The sequence below is a fragment of the Populus alba genome, chromosome 4 (genome assembly GCF_005239225.2).
Source record: "Populus alba chromosome 4, ASM523922v2, whole genome shotgun sequence".
Taxonomy (NCBI): domain Eukaryota; kingdom Viridiplantae; phylum Streptophyta; class Magnoliopsida; order Malpighiales; family Salicaceae; genus Populus; species Populus alba.
In genome coordinates, this window is record NC_133287.1 from 19,736,651 (window position 1) to 19,763,155 (window position 26,505).

At 34.6% G+C, this 26,505-nt stretch overlaps 2 protein-coding genes and 1 pseudogene across 4 annotated transcripts; 2 read left to right on the forward strand and 1 right to left on the reverse strand.

Moving 5' to 3' along the window:
- Positions 1 to 3,342: 3,342 nt before the first annotated feature.
- On the reverse strand, positions 3,343 to 4,827 carry LOC118059963 (uncharacterized). Its single transcript, XM_035073029.2, has 2 exons — positions 4,539 to 4,827; positions 3,343 to 4,299 (listed from the first exon to the last, which is right to left on the reverse strand). Exons 1-2 carry the CDS (start codon positions 4,651 to 4,653, stop codon positions 3,443 to 3,445), a joined length of 972 nt encoding a protein of 323 aa, XP_034928920.1. The 5' UTR covers positions 4,654 to 4,827; the 3' UTR covers positions 3,343 to 3,442.
- A 5,286-nt stretch (positions 4,828 to 10,113) lies between these two features.
- On the forward strand, positions 10,114 to 17,686 carry LOC118059949 (abscisic-aldehyde oxidase). Of its 3 annotated transcripts, none has more exons than XM_035073016.2 (11): positions 10,195 to 10,335; positions 11,349 to 11,423; positions 11,537 to 12,949; positions 13,115 to 13,374; positions 13,506 to 13,715; positions 13,857 to 14,075; positions 14,919 to 15,881; positions 16,225 to 16,320; positions 16,549 to 16,647; positions 16,923 to 17,112; positions 17,235 to 17,686. In XM_035073016.2, the coding sequence occupies exons 2-11, from the start codon at positions 11,354 to 11,356 to the stop codon at positions 17,462 to 17,464; spliced, it is 3,750 nt and encodes a 1,249-aa protein (XP_034928907.1). In that variant the 5' UTR covers positions 10,195 to 10,335; positions 11,349 to 11,353; the 3' UTR covers positions 17,465 to 17,686. The 3 variants fall into 3 exon arrangements, with proteins under 3 accessions (XP_034928889.1, XP_034928907.1, XP_034928899.1); XM_035073008.2 differs by having other exon boundaries at positions 10,196 to 10,335; positions 11,249 to 11,423; XM_035072998.2 differs by having other exon boundaries at positions 10,114 to 10,335; positions 11,249 to 12,949.
- Positions 17,687 to 20,140: 2,454 nt separating this feature from the next.
- Positions 20,141 to 23,236, forward strand: LOC118059940 (wall-associated receptor kinase 2-like; annotated as a pseudogene).
- The last annotated feature ends 3,269 nt before the right edge of the window (positions 23,237 to 26,505 follow it).

Below are 26,505 nucleotides of genomic sequence, written 5' to 3' on the forward strand. Positions count from 1 at the left end.
GTCCCGAATTGTGTTGGTCGTATACACAGGTAAAGAAAGAGTTGCAATGTGAAGGAACTTTCTTTTTTTCTACACATTTTCTTTAATTGAAGGAACAAAAGATAAAAATGTAAAATAAATATATATTGAGACTATTTTGGTGTGAATTTCTATTTTTTAAAAATAAAAATACAAGTAGATATATCTTTCCTATCATCATTATCTTCATGTCTGTTTCTTTTATCTCGAAAAAATAACAAAAACTAATGAATCATCTTTTACTAAAAAATACCAAAATTGATATGAATATGATTAATCCAAAGCTACACATTGCAAATGAAAAAACAGATCGTCCAGTTCTACCTTTTCTTCACAAAAAAGGGTTACTTGTCTCTTCATTTAATTTACTTAGATGCTAAAAAAATCTAATAAGCTGGAGCAAACTGCAATTTCTGCTTCCTTTCCCTGGAATACAATGGCATAATTCTTCAAATTTTGACCTCTTATTCAACTTGTTTACCTTTCAGACATGTTTTGACGATGTGTAGAATTTATTCCTAAGCACACACTTGAAAAATGAAGAAGTAGTGAGTTCTTGGATTCTTAGCTCTCAGATTCTCCATGGGACCTCATAGCTTTTTGTGCATAAAGCCTTGGGACAGCAACAAACATGCCAGCTGACACAACCAATGTTTTTTATATTCTCAACTTCTTTTTCTTTGCTACCAAGCCACTATTGCCCGCGGTTTCATGATTTTCACTTGTTCCTGTGACCTTTCCTGCTTCAGTCAAGCTACGATCACTCTTCGGATCCTTCAAGTTAGCCTAAGTTGAAGTAGCATTTGCTCGTCCATCAATATTTCCACTTGTTTGTCCTTCTGTCTGTGTTTTTGGAGGTACTTCTTGAGTAGCCTAATCTTGTCCACTTGTTTCGTCTTCTGGTTTTTCATTTGCAGGCTTTTGAGGCTCTGTAGTTGAGCTTGCATTATTTTCCTGTACCGGCATGGCTGGACTGATGTTCTTCTTGGGGTGTTTGATATAAAGCACTCCACCCTCAAACTTAGCACGGATTTGATCAAGATCATAATCTGATGAAACAGTAAGCTCCTTGTTAAAACGGATCAATATATTGTCTCCCTGACGGCTCTTTCCTGTGATCTTGAGTTTTCGATCACCTGTTGCTGCTTGGATCCTTAGTTGCTGCTTCGTAAAACCTATACGATCAATATATGCATCCTATTATACATTTTTGTTACTGCTTTCTTTTCTTTATCATAGAAAAAAGAAAGAACTTCTGTGTGGCCTTGCTGGGCACGAACAAAGCAAACAACCAGACCAAACACTCTCTAAAGCAAACAAACGATCATAAACAAGAACAAATGACTAGAGTTTCACATCATTTTAAGGAATAAAATGTCACCAGGTAGACGGACAAGTAGGGTGTCGAATCCTGCTGATTCACCCATTCCATTTTAGGATCAATATCTTCATAGACTTGATCATTAACTTTAGCCAATGGCCTAGTGCTATCCATCTTAACCTTTCAAATGATATGTTTCTTTCAAATGCCAAAGAAAGGTCCCAAATTAGTTGATTTTATATACAATATAAAGAAAGAATTGTAATGTGATAGGAACTTTCTTTTCTTCCACATGTTTTCTCTGTATTCAATTCTTCCTTTTTATTATTACATCAATTATTTCTTTTCCTTTTGAATCTTCTCTGATTTCCTCTGAGCGAGGCAAAACAATTTTCTCTGTAAGCTGCTTTACAGCCTTCTATTCCCTTAGATCTATTTTAAGGAAAGCTTTACAGACCGTTTAGAAACTCCTTCCTTGTGTATAACCTTTTAGTGAGAGCATCCACCTCTGAATTAATTTGCTGGGAACATGATCGATTACATGCATTTCAGCACCCAATCTTGCAGGTTGGCCTATTTTGAACATAAGCTACTATGTTTCTCTTTTCTTTTCTAGAAGATTTCTTTTTCCTCAAAAAGGTTATTCCTTCTCTTTATTTAATATTATTCTGGACATATTTTCTGAAACTCTTCAAGATTTTGAGCCCTTTATTCATCATTGTACATTTGCAAACATGTTTTGAGTTTATGTACCACTTATTCAAAGGTTTACAGTACAGTTTTTATTATTGGATCCTCCAGTTCTGAGATTCTCCATTAAACCTGATGGTGTTGTGAACATGCATCCCAAGCACCAGGATTAACAAACCAGCAGCCGTGACCAAGTTTGTTGATTTTCTTGGTTTCTTCATCTCTTCAACCAAACCTCCAAGAACCTGCTTATGATATGCTAGTTTAAATTTATCACTACCACGAACAGCAGCAGTTTCTTCTTCCTGGTGCATCTTGGCAGCATTCTGAACCAAGCGGCCCTCATTTTCACGCTTTTGGTCACTTGTGCTAGTGTTATTTTCTGCTTCAGCCAAGCCACGATCACTCTTCCAATCCTCTGAAGTCTTTGGTGTAACATGAATCTTAGCCTCAGTTGCAGAACAGTTTGCAACCGCATCAATTTTTTCCACTAGTTGGTTCATTGATCTAGTTCTTTGAAGGAACTTCTTGAGCAACCTGATATTGTGGTTTTTTGTTGTTGGGCTTTTGAGGCTCTGCAGTTTATGCGGGTGCGTTTGCATAATTTTCCTGCACTGGGTCAGCTGGAGTTACAATCTTCTTGGGGTGTTTGACTTGAAGTAAGGCCACCCTTAAACTCTGTACTGATATGACTAGCTTCATAATATGATGGAATAGGAAGCTCCTTGTGAAAATGGCTCCATTAATTATCACCACGAGAGCATTCTCCAATGATCCTGAGTTTTCGAGTTGATGTTACCAGAAACTTTAGTTGCTGTCTCTTAGAACCTGCAGAAACAATATTTAGGATGCTTTCGATTTACCGAACACTTTTCATATATAGTATATGAATACTGGCTTCAAAATTATGTTAGAACAATACTGAAGATGCCCCCGATGGTTGATCCAATTTTATAGTTTTGCAACAGTTTAAAAGCTGTTTTTTTTATGGAAAACACTCTGATAAGGTTATTCTAATGACCTAAACATTCTTAAAACTAATCCAGTTTATGGTTTTGAACAATTTCTGCTTGCTTAATACTTCCAATTTTCCAAAAACCCGGGAGATTACTCTAAACATGCAGAGAACGCCATTCTCTACTTCGTTCTAGTTCATGATTCTGGAAAACTTCTTAGAGTACCTCCTTGTTCCATGTACTGCAACAACTCTTCCAATTCATAAACTTTGTTCATGATTTTGTAACAATCTTAATGGCGTTTCCATTAGCCTAAACATAATCCTGATTGTTTGAAATAACAGCGTTCTTCAAATATATGAATCATCAATATTTTTTTCTGAAGTGGGGTGGGATTTTATTATTTAATTGCAGACGTAGTTACAATTTGTATAGATTAATATACAGATGAAAAGACTTAATTATCAGATTTCTTGAGGGATCTGATTGCATTCCTACCATACATCCCTAGAACCATAATAAATAAAATAACCAGAACCAGGGTCACCAATGTTCTTGGCTTCTTCATGTCCATGACCAAACCACTGAAATCCTTCTTGTAACTTTCCATTCCGAGTTTCTCAGCTCCACTTAGAAGTCCTTTTTCTGCTTTATCTTTAACCATGTTTGTAGAATCAATGATAGAGTCAACAAGATTTCCAGGTTTAGCACTTTTGCTTGTTGTGGCAATTCCCTTTGCTTCAGCTTGCCCATTGTTAGTGCTCTTCTCATTCCATTCATATTTCACTGGATCTTTCTCCTTCCTCGGTGTCCTCGGTGAAAGATTATCATTTTCTGCTCCCTCAATCTCGCCACCCGTTTGTTTCTCCATGCCAACCTTTGCAACAGGATCTTCAGGTTGTTGCTCGCTTGCGGGCTTTTCCTGTGGTTGTTTTTTAGGCTCGGTAGCTGATTCTGAGGGTGGCTCCACTTTTCCCTCAGCTGATGACGACTTTTGTTCAGGTTTACCTGGGGCTTGTATCGGAGGCGATTGTGCCTTTTCCAGTGCTGGCTTCTGATCATACGTCGATGGTTCCACAGGCGATGGCACTTGTTCCTGTGGCTTAGGAGCATCTGCAACAATTATTTTAGGATGGTTCACATAAAGGATTCCCCTTTCAAACCTTGCAGCGATCTCATTGATGTCATAATTTGTTGGGATAGGAATCTCCTTGCGGAAAGTTCTCCATCTATGCTCACTCAGTTTGCGTTCTCCGATGACCCTTAGAATACGCGATGAGGTTACTTGAACTTTCAGCTGATCTTTCTTGAAGCCTGTAGGAAAACCAGAAAGATGACAAGCAGAATGTTAGGTTTGATTTTCTATGGAATTTTGTGTTAAGAATTGCATCCATAACTAAAGAAAAGAAAAGAAAAAAATCCCTCAAGACACCATATTTTACATGGTTCAACTATGTCCACATCCGCTGCACTGCACTGCATTAGAATGGGGAATTATGAAAATAAGAATTAAACTGGAGATAATGAAAAAAAAGAAGAAAAGAACCAAAGACCTGGTAAATAGATTCGCAGAGTGTCAGCTCCTGGCTCCTGTATCCAGTCCATTGATGGTTCAAACTCTTCATGAACACGTGCAGCAGCTGCATTACCAGTTGGCTTTGACTCCATTCGTTAGCCTTGGTTTGTTTTTGGACTTTGTTCTGATATATGTTGATGAGGAGGGAGAAGAACTATATAATTCTTTGTTTTTTTATGCATACAAAGGAGAGAATTTATATATAATTAATCTGATGATTAGAAGCCTTGCGTTTTATGTTTTGCTTTGGACGATGTTATTCTTTGTGTAGTGGCATGGATTTCTTACCATTTATTCCTTCCAAATTGTTTCCATGGTTTCAAGTATGCTTTATCTGATTACATAGAATTGGTCGCTTCAAGCATAGGCAAAGGCAAAACTTCTTTTAGGGTTTAGCTAAAAGAAAGGACGGAGTCCAAATCACATCATAGACATATAGTTGCAAGGAGAAGTCGACAAGAGTTTTGATAAAAAACGATACATTTTCAAGACATTGGTTATATATATTCACGCAATCTCTCAAAACAAATACTGATGAAACTTTGAGCGCCACGTGACCCGGCTCGAGGAGCTTGGGTTACAGTTGGTTAAGTTAATTTGATTTAATTAAAATAATAATATTTTTAAAATATTAAAATAATATTAAATAATAATGAAATTTTTCATGACTAATAATTCAGTCCAAGCTCGGGTCATGAGGATGCTAAGTTAATTAGAGTTAATTAAATTGATATCATTTTAAAAAAATTAAAAAAGTTAATTTGGGAGTTGATTAGTCAATCAGATTATAAAATTTCTAAAGACTGTTTTTTTGGACTTTTTATCCTAGTTTTTACATTATAAACCATGTGAATGAGGGTTAGTTTGGCTTTTTTGAAGATATAAAATTAATATTAAAAAGTGTTAGATGTCTAAAGAGAATGTGTTTACGCGTGGGGAAAAGTCACCACATTCAACTTTCAAAAAAGCATAATCAATGCGACCAAAAAAGCATAATCAATGCGAGTCACCAAAAAAGAAATGAATTATTTTAATTAAGTTATAGTCTCCAATCTTTTGATTAATCTTTGATTATTTTAAATCTTTTTTTAGTTAATTTTTATTTTTAATTTCATCTCTTTAAATTAAGTTTATTTGATTTTTATATTATATTTGACCCTTAATCTCTTAGTTGCTATATTTTTCTTTTCAATTTTAGCCTATGAAATTTGATTTGTTTTAGTTTTAATATCAGATTTGATCATCATTCTTTTAATTATTATTTTTTTTTAATTTTATCTTTTTCAATTTTATTTAATTTAATTTTTATATTAGATCTAGTCCTCATTTTTTTTTTCAAAATTTTATTTCTTATATCATTTTCCAATTGATTTTTGTTTTGCAATTTCACCTCTCATCATTTTATCTATTTTTTATATTGAACTTTGTTCTCATTTTTTTTTAACTGTTTTTTTTCCTCCCATGTCCATCCTTTTTAATTAAATTTATCTTTCCAATTTTATTCATCAATATTTTATTGGTATATGGTTTGGGTTATAATATTTTATGGTGCGTGATCCGAGTCTCATGCCTAGATTACAAGTATGAGATGTTAACCCGAATTGATATCAATTGTAAGACCTGAGAATTTAAAATAAAAATAAATGAATAAATAAGTTATAATGAGAATTTTATTTTGATAAAAATAAATAATAATAAGAGGGATTGTTTTGGAAATTTAAGAATGATATATGGACTAAATTGTTTTCAATTAAAGTGCCAAATGTTAGTGAAAGTTTAGAGAAATAATTGAAATGATAATTTAGAAGGATGATGGGACAAAAATGTAATTAAACAAAAATCAACCTTTTCTTCCATACTTACGGCCGGCTGCACAGCCATGGAAGAAAAGAGAAGAGTATTTTGAAATTTTGCATTTTTTCTTGCGAAGTTCTTGAGAAAATGATGATTTTTAGGTATATAAGTGAATTGTGAGGGCCAAAAACACCTAAACACCGAAAAATAAAAGAAGATTAGAGGGAAGAAAAAGGTTGTCTTAGAAGGAGAAAGTGAAGAAAAGAGAGGGAAAAGGAGGTTAGGAAGAACCTTTTCTTTTTATTTTTTTTTGGTTTTTTGTAAGTTTTTTTATTAATAATTTTGTTTTTTAAAATTAAATTGGTTAAAAGTTAAGTTTTTTCGTTGAATTCAAATCCATAATTTAACGAATTATAAATTTTAAAGATTAGATCTAGTTTAAAAGATCTGTTCGAATTCGTTTAGTTTTTTATTTTTATTTTTTTGTGGGTTACCTTTTATGATATTAATATTCAGTTTTTTTTTTTTTTATTTTTTTAAAGAGAAGATATTGGCTGTTGACATTCTCCTTAAGTCTTGAAGTAAAGGAATTGAATTCCAATTTTGCTAAAACTTTTGTTTGTTGAAAAATAGTTTTTTTTTGAAAAGTAAATTCCGGGAAAGTGAATTCCGAGAAAGTATCTGTCGATATTTGGCAGTGTAATGAAAAATAATTTAAAAAACACTTTCCAGTGTTTGGTTATGTCATGAAAAATAAGCTGAAAAATAACTTATTAATATTTTATTTTTCTCAAGTTTATTAAAATAATAAGAAACAAATCTTACAAATTAAAAAGTTGAATAATAATGAAATTGAAAAAAATAATATAATTTCATAAATTATCTCAAATAAAACAAATAATAATCAAAATAATAGAGATCAAATCTAATTTTTTTTTTAAAAAAATAAAAGATGAAGAAATTAAAATAATAATAATCAACATTTCATAAATTATTTCAAATAAAATAAGTAACAATCAAAAGAATGAGGACCAAATTTGATAGATAAAAAATTTCAATAAAAAAATGATAAGAAAAAAAGAAATAACAATTATAAAAATAAGGACCAAAGTTAATATAAAAATAAAATTTTAAGAGATTACATTGAAAAATAAATATTCAAAACAAAATATATATAACAATCAAAAGTTTGAGGATCAAATTTGATATAATCAACAAATAATGACATTTCTAAATTTTTCACAACTTCCGGAAAGTGTTTTCCCCCAAAAATTTTCAGGAAAACACTTTCCTAAAAACCAAGCCAAATTTTCTTTTTACTGGAAAATGTTTTTCATTAACCAACTTTTTAATGGCAAACAAATACCATAAAGTTTGGAAATTGATTTTCCAGAAACCACTTTCCAGAAAACAAACACAACTAAAGGAAAACACTTTTCTGAAAACTAAACCAAATCTTTCTTTAATTGAAATTGATTGAAAAATGTTTTTCGTTGATTAATTTTTTTAATGACAAATAAATACAAAAACATTTTAAAAATAATATTTTAAAAACTATTTTTCAGAGAAGAAATCTGTCCTATATATCAGACACAATTAATCAGATTTGCCACAAGTAATTTTCTTGTCAATCTACCCCACTGCTTTGTGCTATATAGCTCACGTCTCTTTTGCTTCTATGGCACACTTTCTTTTTGTATCATTTCTATTATATTAGAATATGATAATGATTATTTTTTAAAATATTTTTTATTTAAAAATAAATTAAAAAATGTTATATATTTTAAATTAAAAAATATTATATATATTTTTAATTTTTTTTAACATCAATAAATTAAAACAATTTAAAAATATAAAAATAATTAATTTTAATAAAATAAAATCTCTTCATCGGTAGCAACAAGTTGAGCGAACCCATCCAACTTGATGGCACCATTTTTAATACCTTTATTGCAGACAGGCACCCATCACTGTCCCCACAAAATTCCTTTGACTGACTGTTACTGGCCAGTTCGTGGCAGCAGTATTATCCTTCGAATCTTCACCAGTGCTCCTTTTGTTCTCGATTTGGTTATTCACGAGTCAATTTAAGTTTTGATTGAGTCCTGTTAAGTTAATTTTTTTTTAATTTTTTGATAAATTGAAATTAGTTCAAATTCCGAGTTAATTAGCCAATCCATTCCGAATTTAATAACAATGCAAATTAATAATGATGTTTATAATATTAAAACATAATATAAAGCTTTTAAGCTGTGGTTTGATTGTGACCTATTCAAGCAAAAGATTATTATTTGGAGATTTTTATTATTATTTAGATTTTTTATTATAAAATCTATACTTAAAAAAATAAAATTTATTTTAATTATATCTTGAATAGTTCGAATAATTAAAATTATTCAAATTTTACACTCAATATTAATTCTGATGAGAAAAATATATAGAAATAATATATTTTAAATTACATTAAAATCAATATAATAATAAATTATAAAGAAGATTAAGTTTTAAGGATGAAATCAAGAATTTTAAATAATATTTTTATCCAAGATTTCTTAATAAATTTACTTCCTTGTATTTGTTTATTTTTTAAAAAATTCAATCAAAATATTTTTCAGTCAATGAAAAATTTGACTTAGTTTTCAGAAGTTTTTTTTAGATAAAAAATAATTTTCAGAAATTAGAAGAAATTAAAAAAATATCTTGTTATTTGTTAATTATATCAATATCAATCCCTAATCTTTTGTTGCTATATATATTATTTTGATTTGTTTTTCAATTTAATCAACTATAATTTGATTTAACTTGATTTTTATACTTACTTTGATCCCCATATTTTTTTATTATTTATTTTTATTTTATCCTGATTTAATTTTTTTATCATATTTGGTTCATATTTTTTTATTGTTATTTATTTTATTTTAAATAATTTATGAAATAATTTTTTTTTATTTTCATTATCTTTCAATTTTTTTTATGTGTATGATTTGGTTTTCGTTCTTTTAATTACTATTTAATTTTATTTAAAATAATTTATAAAATTAATTTTTTTTTCAATTTTATCTTTCTTTAATATTTTTTTATGTAAGTTTTAGTTTTTATTCTTTTAATAAAATTTTAAAAAATTTATTAATAAGTTATTTTTAAATTATTTTTTATTATATAATATAATATTAAAAAATATTTTTTAACTTATATTAATGATAATTTACTTTTCATAAATTTATTTTCAAAAGAAAATACTTGACGCCGCCAAACAAACGGGCCTTAAAATTTCAGTGTTTCTATTGTTGCTCTTGCTCTTGCTCTTGCTCTTGCTCTTCTTTGACGGTTTGACTTTGATAGTTTGATAAGCTGTGTTTCGTCATACTAAAAGGACAGTGATCTAGTAGGTAGTTATAATTGTGTTTCAAAATGTATTTTATATTAAAATATATTAAAAAATAATTTTTATATTTTACATTTGTTTTTAAAATTAACAAATCAAAATAATTTAAAATATAAAAAAATTATTTTTAATATATAATTTTGTTTTAAATTTTAAAAATGTGATTTGTACCGTGTTTTCAAATATTACTTTAAATGCAGTGTTTAAAAATATGGGCAATTCATATTTTTAATAAATTTTAATTTGTTTTCGAAAAATAAAATTTTTTATATATCTTAAATTGTTTTGTGTTAATTTTAAAAAATAAAAAAAATATTATTTTATATATTTTAATACAAAACAATGAAACATACTTTGAAAAAACAACTGAAGAACACTTTCAAAATGCTTGTCTACCTCACGAACTGACGTAGACACAAAAAAACAGAGTCTCAAAAAATGGAAGAGGAGCAGATAAAAAGAGAAACGAAAAGTCTGGTTTTTGCTGTTAATGGACAGAGGTTTGAGCTTTCAAGTGTTGACCCTTCAATGACTTTGCTTGAATTCTTGCGTACACAGACCCCTTTCAAGGGTGTCAAGCTTGGTTGTGGTGAAGGTATCATCTTTCTTTCTGTTTCTTTCTTTACCCATAAGAGCACGTCGTGTCCTACATTGTTAACAGATTTGATAAGTGAGGCACTGTTGGGTTTCAATCTGGGATTTTAACATCATGTTTTGCTTATATGCATGTGGAGTTTTCTTACTTTGAATGCTGAATTATATTGTAGTAATGTTTACTTTGTTGCCTGATTTTTTTACTGTGGTTGCAGCTCTGATTAGAATGTTCTTGACTTATGAACTGTTGATACTTTTGAGGAAATGGGTTTGCTTGTTAGTTTATTTGTAATTGAGAAGATTTCCTTAATGGGCTGATTCGTTTTCCATGGTTTCGATTCTTGTTTGTTTGCTGTAGATTTCTGAGAGAGCATAGGGAGAGAGTACTAAAAATCTCAAGTCTTGCACTATTATCACTATTTAAGACATGGCCACAGCCAAAATTTATTACACTTAATCATCTGGATTTTTCAAGCTGGCAAGCTATGTGAATGCATACAAAACTTGGAACTTTGTTTTCATAATGCTTGCTTCTGTTATAAAATCTTTTGAATCAACTTCATCTTTGGTTCTTGAGTTTTCCTGTGTTGCAATTGTTGTATTGTTCATATTCTTGTTTGCGATTTGGTGGTACTTCTTGCTTGTTTCAGTATATAAATACTTTCTCATTCTTCTCTCTAGAAAATGAGAAGAAAATAAGAAAAAAAGACAAACCACTTGGCCTATTAGATTTTGCATGCCGTAAATTTCAAACTCAATCACTTCCTGTAAGTCTGCTTGGGTTTTCACAGCAACCAAATGGAGGATAAAGATGAATCTGTTAATTCATGTCAGAACATCGATTACTTGAGTGGAATTAAAGCATTTGAAAGTTATATGGCTTCTCAATATGTTTTCAAATTTATGGTTTTTAGGTGGTTGTGGTGCTTGTATTGTTCTACTCTCCAAGTATGATCCCGTGATCGATCAAGTTGAAGATCTTACAGTAAGCTCATGTCTGACACTGCTTTGCAGTGTAAATGGATGTGCGATTACAACAACTGAAGGCCTTGGAAATAGCAAAGATGGGTTCCACTCAATTCACCAAAGGTTTGCTGGCTTCCATTCTTCTCAATGTGGCTTTTGTACTCCTGGAATGTGCATTTCACTCTTTGGGGCCCTGGTTAATGCTGAAGAGACTGATAGGCCGAAACCCTCTCCAGGATTCTCCAAGTTGACCGCTGTTGAAGCTGAAAAGGCTATTGCAGGAAACCTTTGTCGCTGTACAGGGTATCGATCCATTGCAGATGCATGCAAAAGTTTTGCAGCTGATGTTGACATGGAGGATTTGGGATTAAATTGTTTCTGGAAGAAGGGAGAAAGTCCAGGTGTAAAGATAAGTAGGTTACCTTCATATGACCATAATAACGAGATTTGTACTTTCCCTGAATTTCTTAAATGTGAAATCAAATCTTCCTTTCTTTTGGATTCTCAAAAGTCCTCTTGGTACAATCCTGTCAGTGTTAAGGAGCTCCAGAGCCTATTCAAAACCATCAAAGGCAACAACGGGGCCAGGATCAAACTAGTGGCTGGTAACACAGGTATGGGTTACTATAAGGATCTACAACACTACGACAATTACATTAATCTCTGCTATGTTCCTGAGCTTTCAATTATTGGGAAAGATCATACTGGGATTGAAATTGGGGCAACTGTTACTATTTCTAAAGCCATCAAAGCTTTGAAGACAGAGAGTAATAGCGAGTTTCTATCAGAAAGTGAGATGGTGTTCAAAAAAATTGCAGTCCATATGGAAAAAATAGCCACTCAATTTGTTCGAAATACAGGTAGTGTGGGGGGGAATTTAATGATGGCACAGAAGAATTGTTTTCCTTCAGATATTGCAACGATACTTCTTGCTGCTGGTTCATTTGTGAATATAATAACTGATACCATGCATGAAAAGCTTTCCTTGGAGGATTTTCTGGAAAGGCCTCCACTGGATTCAGAAAGTATACTTACAAGTGTTGAAATCCCAAAATGGGAACCAATTAAGAATGATTCTTCTGAAAAGGATTGCAAGATGCTCTTTGAAACCTATCGAGCTGCACCCCGACCTCTTGGGAATGCCTTGCCCTATTTAAATGCTGCTTTTTTGGCTGAAGTTTGTCGCTGGAAATCTTCCGGGACAATTGCTCTAAACAAATGCATGTTGGCTTTTGGTGCCTATGGAACCAGACATTCAATTAGAGCAAGGGAAGTTGAGGAATTTTTAACAGGAAAAAAATTAACTCTTGATGTTCTGTATGAGAGTATTAAATTAGTTGGAGCCTCTGTGGTACCTGAAGATGGCACAACAAGCTCTGCGTATAGGTCAAGCCTGGCTGTTGGTTTTTTATTTGACTTTCTTGGTCCCTTAATAGACAATGTTGCTAAAATTTCTAACCATTGGCTGGATAACTATGGTAGTGCAACAATATTCACTGTTGATGAAGTAACACAGAAACACAACCAGCTTGATCATGTTAAAGTCCCAACTTTGCTGTCATTATCAAAACACGTGTTTGAAGTAACCAAGGAGTATCATCCTGTTGGTGAGCCAGTGAAAAAATCTGGAGCTGCCCTTCAAGCTTCTGGTTTGTATTTGTTATCTCTCTGCTCCTGTGCCAGCAAACATTTTAAATTTGTGAAATTGTTTGTGTTGGTTTGATCTACTTCATATTTAAACTTCTGCATTGATTTCTAGCTGCAAATTTTCAAGAAGCAAGATACAAAACTTACTCATCCTATCACTTCTGCAGGTGAGGCTATTTTTGTGGATGACATTCCCTCTCCGATGAATTGTCTATATGGAGCATTCATTTATAGTAAAAAGCCTTTTGCTAAGGTCAAAAGTATAAAATTCAAGTCTAAATCACTACCATTTGGGGTTGCTGCACTTATCTGTTTCAAAGATATTCCGAAAGATGGGGAGAACATAGGTTCTAAATCCATTTTTGGTGCCGAACCTTTGTTTGCTGATGAGATGACTCGGCATGCTGGAGAGCGTATTGCTTTAGTGGTAATCTGTAACATATCTTTTTTTTTCTTTTTAATTTACCGTTTATGTTGTTACAGAGTCATTATTAAAGTATGCTACTGGATCATGGGGGCTATTAGTGCCTGATCGGGTCAATAAATTCACTTTGATAGGTTGCAGACACACAGAAACATGCAGATGTGGCATCAAACCTGGTCGTGGTAGATTATGACATGGAAAATCTAGAACCACCTATTTTAACAGTGGAAGAAGCTGTTAAGAGATCTAGCTTTTTTGAGGTCCCTCCTTTCTTCTACCCCAAACAAGTTGGAGATGCATCAAAAGGAATGGCCGAAGCTGATCATAAGATTCTCTCTGCTAAGGTAGGGGAAGGAAAGAAAATATTCCTCTTTAAGACATAAAAACAAGTGAATTAGTAAACTGACTTATTTTTCTTCTAGTATCATCTTTCAGCTATTAGGATATGCATTCATTTCAAATTTTCTGCTGAATTATAATGTCAGATGAAACTTGGATCACAATATTATTTCTATATGGAGAATCAGAGTGCTCTTGCTTTGCCTGATGAAGACAACTGCTTGGTGGTTTACAGTTCGAGTCAATGCCCTGAATTTTCACATTCTACAATTGCAAGATGTCTTGGTCTTCCTGAGCATAATGTGCGTGTAATCACAAGAAGGGTTGGAGGAGGCTTCGGTGGAAAGGCTTTAAAATCCATTCCTGTGAGTATCTTTCTATACACTCTAGATTCTGTTGCAATTATTATATAGCGACAACTCACAGGGTTATGTTTATGAAGCCTCTTCTCTCATTTTGTTATGTTTTGAGACAATTTCTATTGAGTTCTTACGGCACTGATTTTTCTGCCATTTCATCCAATATAATTTTCCTCATGACTCTCCTCTTTGCCTTTACTGCATGAATCTAATCACATTTAATACACTAGCTCATCCATAGATTATAATGGACATGGTCAAGCACTTAACCATCTCAAACAATCTCTCATCCTCGGGGCCGCCTCAACCTTCAATAAGTACACTCTTTTCTTATCCAACCCAGTTTTGCATTCACATGCATCCATCTCAATAATGTTAAGAGTTGATGCAGGATATGAATACTTTGTTCTTACTAATTTATAGTTGCCTTTCTCTCTCTCACAAACACAAACATTGAGTCACCCCAAACATATGCACCTTTTGAAGATCTTTATTGATGTGTGGTCCTCTTCATTATTTACTGAGTGAATTAAGTGTCCACTTCTTTATGTTAACTGTTAGAAAGTTTGAAATTGGTTTTCAGTTTGAATGCCTCTCAATGGAGGTTTGCCTCTCTTTAAATAGTTAGAATTCCCCCTATTTACAGCCTAATTATTAACTACATGCATGATTTTCTCTTTCAAATCATTCGAAATCCGTAACATTGCTCCACCAACCATATAAATCCCTAACATTGCTCTACCAACCACAAAGATCCTGTAAATACAAATTATTGTTATATATAAAATATTGCCTAATCTGGTAACATTAACTACTGGTACAAGTACTAACAACACGATGATGTTTTAGGTAGCAACAGCATGTGCACTTGCAGCACACACTTTACAACGACCTGTCAGGATGTATCTCAATCGCAAGACTGACATGATAATGGCAGGAGGGAGGCATCCCATGGAAATAACTTACAGTGTAGGGTTCAAATATAGTGGGAAAATCACAGCCTTACAACTCGATATACTGATTAATGCAGGGATATCTCCAGATATAAGTCCAGCAATGCCACATAACATGCTGGGTGCTCTTAAGAAATATGACTGGGGTGCTTTGTCTTTTGATATAAAGATTTGCAAAACAAACCATTCAAGTAAATCAGCAATGCGGGGCCCTGGGGAGACACAAGCATCATTTATTGCGGAAGCTGTAATAGAACATGTAGCCTCCACCCTTTCCATGGATGTTGATTCTGTGAGAAGCATAAATCTCCATACATACGACAGCCTTAAAATGTTCTATGTCTCTTCAGGTGAAGCTCTTGAGTATTCTTTAACTTCAATGTGGGATAAGATAGCCATGTCATCAAACTTGAATCAAAGGACTGAAGCGGTAAAAGAGTTTAATTGGAGTAATGTGTGGAAAAAAAGAGGCATTTCTCGAGTGCCTGTTGTGCATGAAGTGATGGTGAGACCAACTCCTGGGAAAGTTGGCATTCTAAGTGATGGGTCTGTTATTGTTGAAGTTGGAGGAGTAGAGCTGGGCCAGGGGCTCTGGACAAAGGTAAAACAGATGGTTGCATTTGCTCTCAATGCAATCAGATGTGATGGAGAAGGAGTACTTTTGGATAAAATACGGGTGATACAATCTGATACACTGAGTTTAATTCAAGGAGGGTTTACGTCTGGTAGCACTACATCTGAATCAAGCTGTGAAGCAGTTAGACTTTGCTGTAAAACTTTGGTTGAGAGACTAACACCTTTGAAGGAAAGGTTGCAGGTGCAGATGGGTTCTGTGAGATGGGAGATGCTCATATCCCAGGTTCTGTTTTATCTATGCTTCTCAGACATTATACTTGACATTTGTTTTTCCACTTCATTCTTAGAAATTCAGCTCTTGAAAACATTATAAAGTGAATGTGGTTCTTTTGTATTACTTTCTGTTTCTTTCGACAGAAAGAACTTTTTTTTTAATCTAAACTTATCTCTTTAATGACTATTAATTTCCAAGTTGTTCAGTTGCTCCCTTTTAAGAGAAGAAAGGTTTGGGTCAGGGTGAACTGATCTTTTATGAGACATAATATTGAAATTTCCATTCTTTATTTGTGCTCCTTTAGATAAAAAAGATCTTCACAATATCCGTGGTATGTTCAATCAAAATGCAGGCATATTTGGAAGCTCTGAACTTGTCAGCCAGTTCTTTCTTTGTCCCTGACTTGAATTCCATGCAATACTTAAACTACGGTGCAGCAGTCAGTGAGGCAAGTTTGTCCAGAACACCTTTTGATTTTCTTTGGTTCATGATTCAAAACTAAAGTTGTGCTTCTTAATGTATAATCAGAGACCTAGACCTTGCATTTTCAAACTTGCTTCATGAAATATTAAATGAAGTATGTCATTGTTAATTTATTATCATCACAGTTTGCAGAATGCATCACCATCATCTTGATTATCTTTCAAATATTTAATTTGAAGCTGTTGTGAAACAGGTGGAGGTGAATCTTCTGACTGGCGAAACAACAATTTTGAGGTCAGATATTATCTATGACTGCGGAAAAAGTCTGAATCCTGCTGTGGATTTAGGACAGGTTAGCTGGATACCAGTAACTCAAAAGCTCAATTCTCAAGTATAATGTTTTTCCGCATCTGTTTCTAGGCACTACACACTTTAAATGTGTATGGATGTCTTTTAGACCTCCAGGCTCCAGCCATATCCCATTCCTTTAGAGAATTAAAGTTTCTTTTATAGAAACGTTAACGTCCAGTTCTGAGTATGGATTGACTACACATTTTCAAAAACAAAACATGTTTATGAATGACTATCTTCACAGTCCAATTATTTAAGAAGACTTGGTGGTTGCAGATTGAAGGAGCTTTTGTCCAAGGAATCGGGTTTCTTATGCTTGAAGATTACACCACAAACCCAGATGGATTAGTGGTTTCTGACAGCACTTGGTCATATAAGATCCCTACAATAGACACGATACCGAAACAGATCAATGTTGAAATCCATAACAGTGGACATCACAAAAATCGTGTTCTTTCATCAAAAGGTACAACTCTTATGTTTTCTCGAGTACGTGAAAGGTCCAAAATAATTTTCTCCACGCATGTTGAAGAGGCTCGCATAGTTTGACATAGATCAAAATTAGTGAATTGAATGTGCTTTGTGCAGCTTGTGGTGAGCCACCACTACTCCTAGCAGCCTCAGTTTACTTCGCTGCACAAGCAGCTATTAAAGAGGCCCGCAAACAGATGCGTTCATGGGGTTGCATAGAGCAGCCACCATTCAACTTCCAGGTTCCGGCCATTATGCCTACCGTGAAGGAGCTTTGTGGTCTGGACAGTGTGGAGAGGTACTTACAATGGAAAATCGGAAGCGAGACCTCCTCCGAGCTAGACTAGTGAACATTACATGGAGACTGCTATTGTTCACACACACAAACAAATTGTTCTCTGTCATGCATGCATACAGCATACGAATGCACAGGTCTGTGCGACATCAAAACAAACAAATACTGCAAGCAGGTCTTATGCATGTCCAGTGTTGTCGTCCACCAAAAGTCATTATCTAGAACAAATTCGGATTGCCCCCTCTTTTAAAATTTAAGTTTCTTGTTTCTTTAACTCTATTCTTATAATAAGTTGAATAATTAACAAAATTGATTAAAGAACTTCTATCGGAGATGGAAAAGGTTGAGGAAAAAAAATCGACTTCTATATCTCTAATCTTTCAAATTTGTGTAGTTAATTAGAACTAAGAAACAAGACTAATTACGGATTACAATGAAACTAATAGTACTGCATTTAAATTTTTGTTTTTGCTTCCAATTCAAAATTTGAAGAAAAACTACGCAGCTATTTGCCTACATCACTGAGGCAGAAAGGAAACCAAACAGCCGGCTTTCTTGCCATTTCTGACCCCATTTCTTGCCTACATGGTCACACGATTCATACTTGGAAGCAACATAGGCTTGAACGATTTGGTATTTGCTAGCTTAGCAGGGGAATCAAGTGCAAGATTAAATGCAAATCTTGAGTTGTAATTAAAACCACAGTTATCTCTATTAATTTTATAAATGCCACAACCTACAAATTTCCCAAGCTCTCGAAGAAAGATATTGGCACCATCATAGCTCTTCAATCCAGGGAAAGGTTGGTTGAGAGGGGGCTGTACTGGAGGGAGCACGAAATCAGAGTCAAGCTGTGAATCAGTTAGATTTTGTTGTGAGTCTTGGTTTAGAGGCTGACACCTCTGAAGCGAAGGTTGCAGGCGCAGATGGGTTCCGTAAGATGGGGAGTGCTCATTTGCCAGGTACTTGTCTGCATCTCTTGAACATTCTATCTGACATACTTCTTAGTTCAAACCTAGATACTGTTCAACTCTTGAATAATCCCTTCAATATTTTAGTTCTTTCTAATAGTTTTTCTTTTCTGTTCTTACATTCAAGTATTTATTACGGGAACAAATGTTCATTCTTGTTCTTTTGATATCAACATTTCGATGCACAAGTTCTTTGCCATCATACTCTTTAAGTCAGTCAAAATGCAGGCACATGTCGAATCACTGAGTTCATAAACATCGTCGCACTTTCTCCCTAACTCTACTTCAATGCACGACATAAACTATGGTGCTGCAGTACGTGAGGCAAGTTTTTCCACTACACGTCCATCTAATTTCCTCCGGTGAACGATTTGAAACGAAAGCAAAACTTCTGTACACAAACTGGGAGAGTTGCAATTCAGTCCTGCTTCAGAAGTTGCTATTGAGTTTGGTATGCTCAGTTCTAGCACCAGCAAGAAGTAAAAGTTATATGCCTCATTATCTACTGTGAAGCTACGGTGACACGGGTAGAGGAAACAACAATTTTGAGATCAGATATTACATACGACTGTGGACAAAGTCTGAACCCTGCTGTGGATTTAGGACAGGGCTAGCTGGCTGTCAGCCTGTGACAACTCAAAAATCAAATTCTTACGTCCACAGTGGCCTTCAGTATTAAGGAACAAATATTACCTTTTGAAGAGAGAACACGTTTCAATGGATGAATGTAAGAAGAAAAGCAGAGTATACAGTACTGGGAGAGAATAATTAAAAACCATTTGATCTACAGATGCATGCAACCTCCCCTTTTGTTTTTTTGCCCCCTTCTTTTGAGTGGGATTATGTTATTCATCATTAGTTTTCGATTATTGATCAAAATCAGAGTTTCCTGTTCCAACCGGTAACATTTTTTAATGATTTTAACTCATGATGGACCCATGAAAAGGCAAAGAAAGTATAAATAATGTCTGGCAAAAAATTAAAAATTACTAAAATATTTATTTTATAAAAATATATCTTAACATGGAAATGACCTCCGAATATATTCTATTTATTATTAACCGGAACAGAAAACCTTAAAAAATAAAAAAATTGCAGTATCAAATAAATATCATTGATTAAGTAACCAAATGCAATGATCTGATCAACACATCTAGTGTAGGCCTCTTTCGAATTAAAAAAAAGAGGAATAAAATGATGACTGTTTCAAACGATGTTAATTTATTTGCCAAATATCCAATTATCAATGCATGCATTCCTCGACACAAGCTATTAAACAAAGTTTATAAAAAAGAGAAAAATGAAAAGAAGATTGTTTTCAAAGAAATAAATAACTTGTATTCATACTATTGCATACTCATATTCTGTATATTTTATATTTTCATAATGGTTTAATTATTATAATTTAATACTAATAACTTCTTATGATACCTTAAATTCAACATCTTTTATCTTTCGCAGTGATCCAGTCTAGTACCGATCCTTAACTATGACGCTAAGTAAACACGTGTTCCGCGCTAAATTTCCCGATGCCGGGTTGACTAGGGATTAATTCATGGAATAATACACCAACTGATGGATGATGTTCCTTCAATTGAATTCTTCAGACTTTGAGACAATGACAGTACACCTAAACAGCCTAAAATATAACACCAAAGTCGTCTGGGTAAATTACCTTGTGATTTCGAGTAAAAAAATGTACTGGTCCAGCTTTTGTTCCAGAAGTTGCAATGGTTTAAACTGATTCTTAATTAATTGGCGGCCTTGTTTATATTTCTTGGTTTTTTGATGTTTTTGATCTAGAACAAGCAAAGATGATTTTGAAGTTGTGTTTGCCCGGGCTAATGATTTTGTTTCTACTGTGTTCCGTGGCAACGTCAATGGATCAAAGTGCAGCTGATTCGAAACCTGGCTGCCGAGACAAGTGTGGCAATGTTAGTGTTCCCTATCCCTCGGTATTGATGAACCCAGTTGTGCCCAAAACCAGGACTTGTTTCTAAATTGCAGCCAGAGTGATGGTCATGGTCCTGAGAAGTTGTGGTTTTATAATATTCCTGTTCTCAATATATCAGTTCTTGAAGGCTTAATGGTTGTCAGCATCATCACAGCATATGACTGCTACAACCAGTCAGGGGCATACGTGAAGGAAACTAATCTCTCTATCAATCTCGGTCAGGGACCCTACACGTTCTCAGACACCCAAAACATGTTCACAGCTATAGGCTGTGATACTTTGGGTTTTGTGGGTGAAACTCAGGGCACATATGGAGCTGCTTGTATCTCCTCATGCGATGAAATGGTGAGCCTGGCCGATAACAGTTCTTGCTCAGGTTCAGGATGCTGTCAGACCTCAATTCCCCAGGGCCTAAAGTCTCTGTATATTCTCTCTAGCTCCATGAACAACACACGAATGTTTCATATTTCAATCCTTGTGGATATGCATTTTTAGCAGACAAAAGAACCTTCAAGGCTTCAGATTGGCAGCTCTCAGGTTTGCCAGATGGAAATGCTTCAGATGCTGTGATTGAATGGGTCGTCGAAACAAAGTCGTGTGAAAAGGCTGGAATGAATACCAGTTCATATGCTTGCCGCAATAATACTAACTGCAATTACTCTGAGAATGGCCAAGGATATCGTTGTTCATGCAAAGATGGATTCACAGGAAACCCCTATCTTTCACCAGGATGTCAAGGTAATCTACTGTTCCAATTAAATCGTAAACACCACATATTATGTTGGGTCCTTTTTTCGTTGTTTTGATTTTTTGTTTAGTCTTGTTTACTGGTTCTCTGCTTCTATACTCAAACAGATATTGACGAGTGTGCTGATCGACAAAGGTATCCTTGCAAAGGAAAGTGCAAGAACACGCCTGGAAATTACACATGCAGTTGTCCACTGGGCATGCACGGTGATGGTAAAACAGGTTGTCAAGGATTTGGTATCGCCACCATTGCTTCAGGTAAATTTGCACGTACCCTGTGATTAATCTCTCCCCACTTACATATTTTAGCAACCCCATGCTGGATTCTCTTAACATAGCACAGCAGAATCACTTTATATAAAATACTCAATAGGATATGTGGACTTAATAATATGTTACTTACAATAATTATATGAACTCCTCCTAGTGTGAGAACTGAGAAATTAGACCTGAGATAGATTCAGGGGAGACTGCCCCCTCAAAATCAAAATAATTGCATTTTGCTTGTTTATGAAGTATGAAGTTGGAATCTGGATTCATCCAAACTGACCAAAAATGGACTTCAGGGAGCCTGCCCTCCAAAAATTGCTTATACTTTCAGAATTTAGTACAACAATCCAGCTTTTTAACTATTCTAGCACTTTATAGAACACGGCAGTGTGCTGTTTGTATCAACAATTGTTTTCTTCCCAGACTCCCGGTTGCCCTAGGTTGATCATCATGGCAGTTCATTTCTTTCCATTGAATCTCTTGATGCAGTTACTGGAGGAACTATTTCCCTTGTGATCATCGGTGTGCTGCTCTATATAATTTTGAGGAAATTAAGAAAGGATAAAAACTTCAGAGAAAATGGAGGCATGGTTTTAAAGCATCAACGAGTAAGGATTTTCAGTGAGGCAGAGCTGGCAAAAGCAACCGAAAATTACAATGATCATAAGAAACTTGGCGAAGGAGGCTTTGGCTGTGTTTACAAAGGAGTTTTACCAGACAATACCCAACTTGCAGTCAAGAAGTTTAAGGGAGTAGACAAGGCTCAAATGAACGAGGAATTTCAGCATGAAATTGGCATGGTTTTGCAAGTCAATCACAAGAATGTGGTCAAGCTATTAGGCCTGTGTTTGCAGACCAAAGTGCCTTTGCTAGTTTATGAATTCATTTCAAATGGAACTCTTTTCCACCACATCCATGATAAGAAGTCTCAAGTGTTGAGAACATGGACAGACCGTTTTGAGGGTAGCTGCTGAGACTGCCCTTGCACTTGAATATTTGCATTCTTTAGCAAACCCTCCAATGATTCACGGGGATGTCAAGACGGTTAACATACTTTTGGACGAGGATGGAACAGCAAAGATAGCCGATTTTGGAGCTTCAGTGCTGATCTCACCTGGCCAAACGGATATAGCCACAAAAATACAGGGGACTTTTGGCTACCTGGATCCTGAGTATCTCATGACAGGTAATTTAACTGTAAAGAGCGATGTCTTCAGCTTCGGAGTAGTTCTGGTGGAACTTATGACAGGACAGAAGCCAAACTCTAACGCTAAGTCTGGAGAGAAGCGTAACGTGGTTCAAGATTTCATCTCATCATTAGAAAACAATAATCTCTTTAAGATTATAGATTTTGAGGCAGATGAAGAGGAGCTGGAGGAGATTGAAGTGGTTGCTGAGCTTGCAAAAAGATGTGTAAATAGCAGTGGTGTGAAAAGGCCAAGCATGAAGGAAGTATCTGACGAGCTTTCTAGGCTAACATCACTCCATGAGGACTTGTGGGGTCAGAAAAATAGTGAAGAGACAGAGCATTTGCTAGGAAAATCAGCACTTTCTTTCAATGAGAATGCAAGTCCTTCAATGAAAGAACCTCAGATGGCTCAGACTGTCATATCCTTGGAGATTGAAAATTACTCAAACAGTATTTAAAACTGAACCAATGCCGGTCTTTAACCGACATTATCGGTTGTAGATGTGCTTGTGCATGTAATAATAAGCAGCTTTCTACACTTTTGAGCTGTTGAAACTTGTGTTAATACTTGCTAGGATCCTGTTAGTCTCAGGTGAGGCTACAAGTAATAAACACTAGAGCTTTTTCAGTCTGTAAATCCAATTGGATCTGTTCTGATAAGGCACTGAAAGGTACATCGATAGTCTATAAAATCAAAAGAGAAGGTAAATCTGGAAGCATTGCGTGTCTGTTATATTCGATGATCTCTTTTTGAGTGTTCTACTCATTATATAGCCATGTTTGAGTTAATTACACGTATAAATTTGAGCAATTATATCAATTCTGCCCAGGAAGCTAAAATATACGGCAACTCACAAATATTTACAGCTATAATCATTCCATAAATAGATAGGCTACTCATACCTTAATATACCTCGACTGACATTCCCCCTCAAATTGATGCAAAGCGATAAAGAAGCATTAATTTGTCAATAAAAAATTAAAGGCATTGGCCAGTCATGATTTTTGTAAAGATATCAGCAATCTGGAGGTCACTGGAAATACAAGGAAAAGAAATAACACAAGTGTCCAATACTTATCGAATAGAGTGACAATTCACCTCAATATGCTTTGCGCGCTCATGATAAACAAGATTAACTATAAACTAAATTGCACTAGTTTTATCATCATGGAGAGGAGTGGGATCAGACTAGGAGAAATCGAGAATTACTCGAATAGTATTTAAAACTGAACCAATGCCGGTCTTTAACCGACATTATCGGTTGTAGATGTGCTTGTGCCTGTAATAATAAGCAGCTTTTTACATCCTCTTGAGCTGTTGAAACTCGTGTTAATACTTGCTAGGATTCTGTTAGTCTCAGGTGAGGCTACAAGTAATAAACACTCCTCTTGAGCTTTTTCTGTCTGTAAATCCAACTGGATCTGTTCTGATAAGGCACCGAAAGATACATCAATAATCTTTTCAAAAGAGAAGGTAAATTTGGAAGCATTGCTTGTCAGTTATAGCGAGTTTCATTCCTCGATTTGTCATAGCAGCTATATGCTGTACCAATACTTACAGTCACTGTGCCCTCCAGCACCAGTATTTTACGAGCAGTCATGTTGCTTCTAAACCACAGTTCACCACCACCATCATTTGAACTGCAATTTAGAAAGAAATGCTCATCCATGGCACAGTCAGGTTTCCCAATCCCAAAGGGATAGGGAACACTAACATTCCCACATTTTTCTTGGCACCAAGGTTTCACATCTTGGCCTGAAGATTCAATTCTCATAAGCCTGAACATTACTGTTGGGGAAATCTCGACCGGTGATGAACTGATAATTGCTCATAGAAAGGGAAGCACACTGACACAATATTTAACGTGGTTCGACAAACCGCCTACATCCACGGGAGAAATCATTTCATTATATAGGGAGAGAACAATATTTACAATAATAGAGGAGGAGGAATTATTCCCTCTTTAGCAACTCTCAACCTCACTCTATTTCTCTCTTCTTAGTGCTGCAATGACAGCTACTGCTGGCTGCCCCTGGCAGCCCACTCTCTCCTATATTTCTCACATCTTTGGCTCACTTTGCTCTCTAACATATGCCTCTATTTATAGACAAGAATAGTAAGACAAATTGGCCATGAATTATGACACAAATGGTGGCTAACACATGAGTTGCACCATTTTTGTCAATGGTGGGTGCAACTACCATTGAAAATGATAATCCTACTTCTTAGGGTAGGTTGCACCATTATTACCCATTAATGGCAAATCCTAACAATTACCAACATTATTAGCAAAGACACCCTCATCTGGAGAGTCATTTTCTCGCACTCCCCAAGTTAACTAATTGCCATTTAAACAAGAAATGAATATATAATAGGAATTTTCTATGAACAGCTGTTTTCTTAGGGCACACTGTGTGATGATGAAGCCTTGATGACAGAATGCAGCAACCTTTGTTGCACATCCCTTTTTAAAATTTCACAAGCATAACCGGCTGTTTATAAAAACAAGAAACTCAAGCATCCTATAAAAAATCATGCTATTAATCAAATAATTAGCCAAAAAGGCAACGAGACTAACATATTTCTTATCGAAAAAACAACAGCATCGTATTACTAGAGGTAACTCATCCAAGAATACATATATCAACATCAACCATTGTATGAAACAACTTTGAATTCCTCGCCTAAACATACATCCAAAACTCGTCATCATCAATCATCAAACAAAGTAATTACATATAAATTAACTCAATATCAAAAAATATATAAATCTATAGTTTCAACCAAATCATACTTTATTTTGTCCCAATCTTGACAACAACACAATGAGCTTCTTGGAAGATCATTAGAATAAAAGACTAGCATCTATCGTTGATTTAAATCATAAAATCCAAGGACTTGTTGAAGAGACTAAATATATAAATATTACGTGGTGATGTATATATATATGTACTTTGTACTGTACTGATTATACACCAGAGATTAGATAAGTGGACAGGTTTCAGGCGGTGTGGGTCTTGATTTACAGGGTCGTTGACAGTTTTCAAAAACATGGGACACTAATGCTATCAACGGTGGGCTGGTAGCACACTGCCAAACAAACTCGTAGCGTCAAAGCATGGCTGGAGGGATTGAATCTTTGTCATTGAAGCAAGTGTTCCATAGGGGTCCTGTTCTCATTCATTAGCTGGTTAGTATTCATTGCAGCAAATTGTGTTGGTGCGGAAAAGATGGAGAAAAAGAATGATGCGAGGTTTCTGGGGAATAAAGGTATGAAGATGATGCACCTGATCAAAATATATTTTTTAATGAATTGGACTTGAATAAATGTATGGCTTCTCTTTGCATGAATGAAGGGCAGCTGAATGGTCTACATATAGATAAGGAAATAGTTGGTTAAACGCAAGAGGTAAGAGGATGAGTGATAAGTACTGCTCTGTGTGTTCTTGGTGGGTGGCTATTACCTGGATTTGGAAGGGCATGTGACTGTGCAGGGATGCAATATTTTGTCCCGATTGAGACATAGCAATCATGGGATCGCCGGCAGGAAGTGAATCATGGGCTAAGATGCTGGTGTGAAAAGCAAAAGTCTATTTCTAGTAATTCGGGCATGCATTTTGTTTATCTAGTAATTCGTTGACTCCAAACGTAGCCTTCATCAAGTCTATTTCTAATCTAAGTTGAGAGTGGAATTGTTTAAATTCAATCAAACCTAAATAAAATCTAATTAGAAAATCTCAAATTAGTTTTTTTTTTAAAATTTTTTTTATTCAAAACAATATCTTTTTTGTTTTTTTTTTAAAACCTTTTACTAAACAATATTATATTATTTTAAAAAATCTAAAACAATATAAATCCGAGTCCACCTAACCAATGTTTAACTCCAGACTTGGTGTAAGTCTGGTTTTCTGGGCTACGCTCAGCAATAATTTGTGGGTCAGCAAAATAGCATTGAGACAGA

Excerpts from the sequence above, each read along its gene's own strand:
- LOC118059963 (XM_035073029.2), bottom strand. The coding sequence starts at position 4,653 with ATGGAGTCAAAGCCAACTGGTAATGCAGCTGCTGCACGTGTTCATGAA. Across the intron at positions 4,300-4,538 it reads TCTGCGAATCTATTTACCAG|GCTTCAAGAAAGATCAGCTG; the intron begins GTCTTTGGTTCT and ends GTTTTCCTACAG.
- LOC118059949 (XM_035072998.2), top strand. The coding sequence starts at position 10,179 with ATGGAAGAGGAGCAGATAAAAAGAGAAACGAAAAGTCTGGTTTTTGCT. Across the intron at positions 10,336-11,248 it reads CAAGCTTGGTTGTGGTGAAG|GTGGTTGTGGTGCTTGTATT; the intron begins GTATCATCTTTC and ends TATGGTTTTTAG. Across the intron at positions 16,321-16,548 it reads ACGGTGCAGCAGTCAGTGAG|GTGGAGGTGAATCTTCTGAC; the intron begins GCAAGTTTGTCC and ends GTTGTGAAACAG.